Source organism: Salvelinus fontinalis, chromosome 33, assembly GCF_029448725.1.
Source record: "Salvelinus fontinalis isolate EN_2023a chromosome 33, ASM2944872v1, whole genome shotgun sequence".
NCBI classification, from domain to species: Eukaryota; Metazoa; Chordata; class Actinopteri; order Salmoniformes; family Salmonidae; genus Salvelinus; species Salvelinus fontinalis.
In genome coordinates this window covers 45,523,495-45,531,707 of record NC_074697.1, presented here as the reverse complement: position 1 = coordinate 45,531,707, position 8,213 = coordinate 45,523,495, and the positions used below count along the sequence as shown (strand labels likewise).

Here is an 8,213-nt window from a genome sequence, read left to right as displayed (position 1 = left end):
GACTAGCAAGGTCAGTTTTATTACTTATGTGATGAAGATCAAAACAGACCTTGGATCAGTCCAGTCTTATGATGAAGATGTATCCCTCAAGAGTCTGACATGTCCCTCTAGTGGTCCTTAAAGCTACAACTCGGAACAACCGCCGATAAGAATGCTTTTTACAGTAGGTTTATTGTTTTCACTTCTCTTAATCTATTAGCCATAGATGATGCTAATTAGAATATCTATGTCTAAATAATAGTTTTTCAAAATAAGTAATTAGACATTGAGCAAACATTCAACAACGAGTACCTACCAAATGTCATAAAGCTAATTAGTTACATTCCAAAATGTATGTTTACAGTTCTGTTTTTACTCCCATTTTTACAGCTCCGTTCTACTTCACTGAGTTGAACGGTAGATGCACTGTAGGTGCGGTCCTATAAGAATCAGAGAGACCTGTATGTCGTTGGCACTGCCAAGACCGGGAGGAGAGAGAAAACCAAAAAAGCAAAGCCACGGAGAAAAGAGTGATAGTGTTTTAAAAGAAAGAGAGACATATTTGTTAGCAGTTCCCCTCAGGCTAGAGTAAGACGAGGCCAGCTGTCAGAGAAGGAGTCAACAAGAAGAATTAACCCAGCGTTAAACACAGAGGAAGGAAAAAGGGAGAAGGGGCGGGGTTGCTAGCTTGGGAGGAGACCAGGGAGTGGGAGGGACTGACATAGGCTTATGCAGAGCTCACCCCTCCCCTCCCATTGGCAGAGAGCAGTGTCAGTCATATCACTTCCTCCTTGGTTGTGGCAAGTTCAGAAAGGAGAGGGCAGGAGGGAGGTACCCTCACGTAGCTGTCTCGGTCTTGCTTTTCTACAGAAAATAGTTAACTCGGCTGAAACTGAAACAAGGCAAAAGAAAAGCCCCACCAGGCCATCTTTCTCCTTCGTTCTCTCAGTTTACTGCTCAAGGAAGCTATTTTGTACAGGCTGGAGTGTAGGACAACAAACTTTTGGTTGTTATTTTTTCCCCTTCCTCAGTGTTTCCTGTGAAAAATTTGGACTTTCTCATCTGCAGAGCAACTTCTTCACCGGAGGAGGGGTGGAGGAGAGGTAGGAGGGGAGAAGTTTTTCTCAGTCTGTCGCTCACTCTTGCCTTGCTGGGATAATGAAAGAACAAGTGTGAGTGCAGGTCACAAAAATCAAGAGGGAGAGAAAAAGAAAGGAAGGAGCAGTGCTTCCTGGATAGGGATCTCCTCTTGACTCCTCTAGGAGAGGGGGTGAACACAGAACAGAGACTCTGTAGCAGTGTGTTTGTGTGTGGATCAGCGTGTCCACACCCTCACGGTCCTGCTCTCTGAGGGAGGTAGAGCGTGCGTGTGTGTGTAGTGAGGGATGGCCAACGTCAGCCCCTGCATGTCGTCGGGACCCCTGTCCCAGGTCTTCTTCCACCCAGGGGGCCCCTCTCCCCCAAGCTCCGTGGTGATGCAGCAGGGGACCCCCATGGCTGTGCCTCCCACCTCTACTCAGGGTGGCTTCCCCCCTGTGGACCTGGGGGCCGGGCAGGGCCCTGGGGGGGCTGCCATGTCCCATGTGCCCCCCATCCCGGCAGGGGTCTCCTTCATCCTCCAGATTGGGCTGACCAGAGAGTCAGTGCTGCTGCCACAGACCGCTGACTTAGCCTACGTCAAACAGATTGCCTGCTCCATCGTAGACATCAAGGTGAGAGCACATGCTGTGTTTGTGTGTGCAGCCTGGCCTCAGAGCCATACGAAACATACTTGGCGTATGTCTGAGCGTCTCCAAGATGTATGATACCTACAAATGGTCTAGTTACTTTAGACAGAAACAAAAGTAGGAAGGTTGATCAGGGAGGATGGGTGGCCGTAATCTGCGGCCGTCTAGCATCCAAAGGTTGCATGTTTGAGACGCATTGTGACACATATTTAAGTACAGAATAATACGAATTGCCCTGAGACCACGTTGGTGTGTGTGTGGGATTTACATACAGAGTAATGTATTTGCCCTGAGACCACTTTGGTGTGTGTGTGAGAGAGAGAATGTGTGTGTATTTTTAGTGTTTATCTGTTTAGTAATTGCTGACGAGCTCTAAGTGCTGTAACAGTAATGCTGAAGCAATTTTGATCTTCTCTGAGACTCTATGCCACCCTTTTCTCTCCAATGGGCTCTCTCTCTTTCACACACACACACAGAGAAGAGGCAAGGCGGCCATTTTGCAGCAGCCAGCAGGAGAACATTATCCTCAAATCAGTGCCTTGAATAAGATGCATAGATTTTTATCAGCCAATTAGACTGTGAGATGGTTAGATTACCAGATTTCCAAAGCCGGTCACTGGAGGTTGGCCAGCGGGAGCTTGAAAAATTAGCCACGGGCAACTTTTGAAGGAAATGCTGAACGAAACATATCTCCCTCAGCCTCCACCACTGCTTTCCCTAATCTGTTATTGTTGTGCGGAACAAAACCAGCCCAATGTCAATTGTATGAGTCTCTGTCAACTGTAAATGTGATGCTAGGACTCTCATTTTCTCCCTTCAGAATACTGTACTGTAGTGTCCACTCCAAGTTTTAATGTCACTTGCACAAGTACAGTGAAATGCCTTTCTTCCCAGCTCTAAACCCAATTATGCAGTAATCAATATCAATGTTTTTTTTAGATGCATGCCAGCAAAGCCACGACACAACACTAAACAATACATTAATTTCACTATAACGGTGACAAACGGTGCCTACATAAAGCTGTCCCAACTGCAGAGCTTTCTTTACAGCACCATGGAGTGAATCCTTACCACCGCTACACCTAGAATTCAGCGGAGCCTTGTCTGGCAGCGACACAGTTCATTCAGCCTCATTTACTGCCTTTAAATAAAACATAGCTGATATGGCTGACTTGCTTAAACAAATGTGGTTTCTACTGACAAGTTAGTTGTACAAACTATGGCATAAGGGGACGACGAGCGGATAAGAGGCGATCCGTAATTTGGATTAAGACATTAATGAGCGAGCTACTGTAGGATGGACGTAGTCAATATAACTAATTGTTCAGTACTTTTGAAATGTACAGCGACAGAATTCAGAACATTGACTGTTCTTACAGCATTTTCCCTGTACACCAAGTCAGAACCATAGGATAAATAAAGGGGGCATATAAGAAAGCGCTTAATATATTAGATGGTTGCATTTCTCTAAAACAGCCTATAGGCTACATGTGCACCACCAAGTCGGAACAGTAGGCTAAATTATGAGGGAGAAATGGACCAAATTATTAGGGTGAGGCACATGGGCTACTAACAGCTTACTACACAACATACACTTAGTATCACTTTCTTAGCTACAGTATACATATCTCCCAGGCATATTACATAATTTATGCAGCAGCATACAAGACATTTTTGGACTCACCTTGTTTTGCTGTGCTCACTTGAACAGGAAGGTGGCTTGGCGGTCCTTCTTGTAGGCTCTAGAAAGAGGCCAGAAATCCTGACATAGAATTCCGAGTTGGATGACCGCTAAAAATTATTTTCCGTATTTGACCAGTTTTATCTGAATTGAACTCACTGAAGTCTGTAATTTCCCAGTTCCGAGTTTCCAGTTGTTTTGAACGCGGCAGTCATCATGCTAGATTGACACCATGGCCAATGTATTCAAACTTTTCTGGCCCATGCGGTTACTCCCTTTTATGTGATATCCAATTGGTAGTTACGATCTTGGCTCATCGCTGCAACTCCCCTATGGACTTGGCAAAGGTCGAGAGCCAAGCCGCACTGCTTCTTGAAACAATGCTCGCTTATCCCGGGAGCCAGGCGCATCAATGTGTCGGTGGAAACACTGTCGAACTGACGACTGAAGTCAACTAGAAGACGCCAGAAGGAGTTGCGAGAGCCCGATGAGACAAGGACATCCTAGCCGGCCTAACCCGGACGATGCTGGGCCAAAGCTTCCGTAGATATAATGTGATTTGACGTTATTCTATCTTTGGCCAATGACCTTGAGCCTTCTTGGATGGGAACTTCTAATTTAAGTCTATGGCAGCACCCAAAGGGCTTGAATTTTCTAGCTCTACCCGTCTATTTTGCAGTAACAGAACACTGAGCCAATCACGGCGCAACTAGAAAACGTTACCGACCCCTACGCTCCGTATTTTCCGCTGGCTGCCCCACCACCACAGAAAGCACTGAGCTAGGCTGAAACACCTGCATTTTGGAGCTGCCTTACTCATGAAAACATAAGAGACAATGTTTGTATGCGGCTTTAATAACTCAAGTATTTCTTTATTGGACATTGTTTGCAAACTGATATGTGACACGTATTAACGATTTTCCGGGCCTTTTATTCACACTGCCTGATATGGAGGTCCTGGATGGCACGAAGCTTGGTCGCTGTGATATATTGGTCTGTCCGCACCACCCCCTGTAGCGCCATGCGATCGAGGGCGGTGCTGTTGCCACACCAACCAGTGATGCAGCAAGTCAAGTTGTTTGAGGATTTGAGGGCCCATACCAAACTTTTTCAACCTCCTGAGGGGAAGGAGGCGCTGTCACGCCTACTTTATGACTGCGCGCGCGTGTGTGTGTGTGTGCGTGCGCGCGTGTGTGTGTTTGTGTGTGAGAGGAGTAAGGGTGTTTTGGCACGGCTCTTCCATCATTCCTTTCGGCTCTCCTCTCCCGTTCGTCCGTCTCAGTCAGAAATGTTGAGTCACCACGGCCAGGCCCGGCTACTCTCTCTGTTTATTTAACAGCCAGCCAGCCTCCCTGTGTTCCATTGACACGTTTTTCCGTTAACTTCAGAGCCTACAGTATTTAAGAGCACACTCTCTTTCCCTGCCCCCAGCCCCTGCTCCTAGTGGAATAGGAACAAATAAGAACTTAACACTAAGGCTGTGTCTGTCTGTCAGTTCAACCCTGAAACAGCAGAACACTTGATGGTTTATTCAGGGATTTGTGGAAAGGCATCATTGCATTCCCTCCTCCTACTCTCATCTTCTCTCCTTCCTTCATTCCCTCCTTCCTTCCTTCATTCCCTTTCTCTTCTTCTCAACGCTGTTATTCTCTCTCCTCCTCCCTTCCTCTCCCCTATCCGCTCCTCTCTCCCCTATCCGCTCCCCTCTCCCCTATCCGCTCCCCTCTCCCCTATCCGCTCCTCTCTCCCCTATCCGCTCCTCTCTCCCCTATCCGCTCCCCTCTCCCCTATCCGCTCCTCTCTCCCCTATCCGCTCCTCTCTCCCCTATCCGCTCCTCTCTCCCCTATCCGCTCCCCTCTCCCCTATCCGCTCCCCTCTCCCCTATCCGCTCCTCTCTCCCCTATCCGCTCCCCTCTCCCCTATCCGCTCCCCTCTCCCCTATCCGCTCCCCTCTCCCCTATCCGCTCCCCTCTCCCCTATCCGCTCCCCTCTCCCCTATCCGCTCCTCTCTCCCCTATCCTCTCCCCTATCCGCTCCCCTCTCCCCTATCCGCTCCTCTCTCCCCTATCCTCAGTTCTCTCTCCCCTATCCTCAGTTCTCTCTCCCCTATCCTCAGTTCTCTCTCCCCTATCCTCAGTTCTCTCTCCCCTATCCTCAGTTCTCTCTCCCCTATCCTCAGTTCTCTCTCCCCTATCCTCAGTTCTCTCTCCCCTATCCTCAGTTCTCTCTCCCCTGTCCTTCCCTCTCTTCTTCTCACATCAGTTCTTCCCTCTTCTCCTCCTCTCCCTTCCTCTCCACTCCTCCTCCCTATCCCCTTGTCTCTGTCTCCTTTCTCCATCCCTCTCCCTGCTGCCCATTGTCTGAGGGATAAAGAGGAGGAAATGAGGCCTGTTTCCTTTTGGAGTCCACTCTGTCTGGGGGCGATCCACGTCCTCCTCTTCCAACTCATCCTTCCACCTCCATCCCCTCCCCTCGTCCTCCACATTTTCCCCAAAGGCACCTCCCCTCTCTCTGGGGTTGGTGGGAGAAGAGGTAGGGTCGGATAATTTGGTGCTGTTGGGTAGAGCTCTCTCATTGTTTCAGGACAATTGAGGTCTATAGAGCCTCCACTCCCTGTGTGTTGCTGAGGTTCATAGGGTAACTCTGACTCATAGAGACGACCCCGCTTCCCATTGGTCAGTTGCTAATATAATGGTTCCCCTATTTTGGTTGGCCTTACTGTAAAGCCACACGGGACTATCCACAGTATATATGTGTGTCAGGGATGTATGCTCTAAAGTTTAATGTTGTAAACAAGCACCAGTTGAGAAGTTGGAATGTGTGTGAATCCTGAAGCTCGTCTTCTCATAGATGACTGCCGGTCTCACGGTAATTGACCTTTAACATAAACACATTTAGCATCTCTTGGCTTCCATGCATAGCCTGCAAGCCACTGATGCAGACCATTGGAACAACTACATTTAAAAAGTCTAATTAATCCATGTATTATAGCCTACACTATCACAATAAATCCATGATTTATTTGAGACAGGTCTAAAGATACATGATATGAAGAAAATGTAGTCGATTTCAGAAGAACAGAATAGCATACTCTGAGTTGTCCTTATGTTAGGCCCTGATATGGCGATGCCAAATGGTTGTGGGCCACACTAGTTCATTTAGCAGACAAGATTTGCTTAGAATTCCGTGGCAGTATTTTATATTTCATAGTATGAAGAATACAACTGAACAGAGCTGAATGAAACAGAAAGGATATTTTCTCAATGATTTGAGGGAGTGCGCACATGCGGAAATTCTGTATTGAACTATTAACAAAGAAACAGGTCCTTTTATATGCTTAATTTAGAGTTATTAATGTGACTTGTTGTTCTACAAATGTTGGGCTATATGTTTAGGTTTATTATACATTCTAAGGCTGCATGATGCGACTCCAATGATGATTTGAAAAAAGTTGCATAAAAGGCATGAGCTCTGCTTAGTTTTTTTGCGCAGGCTGCACACACTTCATCAGTCTCTCATTCACAATTTGACAAGCACTTGATAATACCTCAAATTTTCCGGCGACATCCCCATTGTGTGGACGTAATGCCCCCTAAAAAAATCCATGCCTTTTGTGGCCAGTGGTTGTTTTGCCCTTGGGCTGAATATAATAAATGTAATTCCCTTGTCCCGGCTGCGTTCCCCCGAAGCACCTTTCACTTACATGGCTCTCTCAGGTAGCTCAATTCTTATTAGCCAATGCCCGTCACGTGATCAGGTCTTTGTCACAGGCTACAGGTGAAGACGGACACATCGGGAACGCAACTCTACGCGTCCTTGTCCAATTCTGTGCATATTGAAGATATTGGAAGAACTGTCATCATTTACTTTTCATCAGCCAACAAGATGAGTAGGGCTAACGAACAGCAAAAGCACTAGCCTATGTCAATCTACTATCCCCCATAGTACAAAAGTTGACCTATTCTGGGCGAGAAATAAATATTCCAAACATAGTCTGGAACAGTTGTGGGATGCGATAGATCCCAAATTTAATCCAACCACTAGCATCAAAAACACTTTTTAAAGCAATGAGGCTGACGAACCAGATCAGATCTTTTAGCTTAAAATGTTGATAAACTATTAGGCTATTATCATGCACCTGTTTCGGGACAGGGACAGGGGGAAAATACACGTAATCTATGCACTTAGCAAATGGAGGACGCAATTCCCGTCGTTCATTTTCATGCCAACCAGGTAGGCTATACCCCTGTATAGCTTAATATTAGGAAAGTTGAGAAATAAATATAGTAGGCCTAGCTTACAGAAAGTTGATGGGACACTCCTCTTTTTAGTAGAGGCCATCACTCTGTTTTCTCCCACAATTGCATAGCTTATAGAAATGTTGCGCAACATGAGCTCACGGGCTCTCATGAAGTAATTGAAAATCTAATCAAACACATTTGCAATGATGTCAGAGTGACTAGAGGGACGAGTTTGGTACGCTACTAATGACCATCAGCAGCATCAGAGCTCGGAGAAGCCTAATAACCCGGGACGAAACAGTCACGTGGAATTTGACTGCCGTCATGACTCGTGACCGCCGTTGTGGCGGTAATACGGTCAAAGTAACAGCCCTACTCAATTACCCATTCAGCATACTAGAGTACCATGTGACTGTGAGCTTTTAGTTTGTCCCTTGTTTTTGTCTGTCTTTCATCAGCCAGTCAAGTCTCACTGCCAAGATGTGTGTCTATTTAACGGGCCCTTAACTCTCAGACCAATAAACTGTTTACTATTTGTACTTGTAATGTGTGTGTGTGAGTGTGAGACTGGGGAGGGTCGACCT

The 8,213-nt window shown here is 46.6% G+C and overlaps 1 protein-coding gene across 1 annotated transcript in view; it reads left to right on the top strand.

Moving 5' to 3' along the window:
* The first annotated feature begins 780 nt into the window (after positions 1 to 780).
* LOC129832374 (serine/threonine-protein kinase D2-like) overlaps positions 781 to 8,213 on the top strand; it is a 57,350-nt gene continuing 49,917 nt past the window's right edge. Inside the window, exon 1 of the mRNA XM_055896392.1 lies at positions 781 to 1,691. Coding sequence (XP_055752367.1) covers positions 1,365 to 1,691 — 327 coding nt within the window. The 5' untranslated portion in view covers positions 781 to 1,364. The remainder of the gene's footprint in view (positions 1,692 to 8,213) is intronic.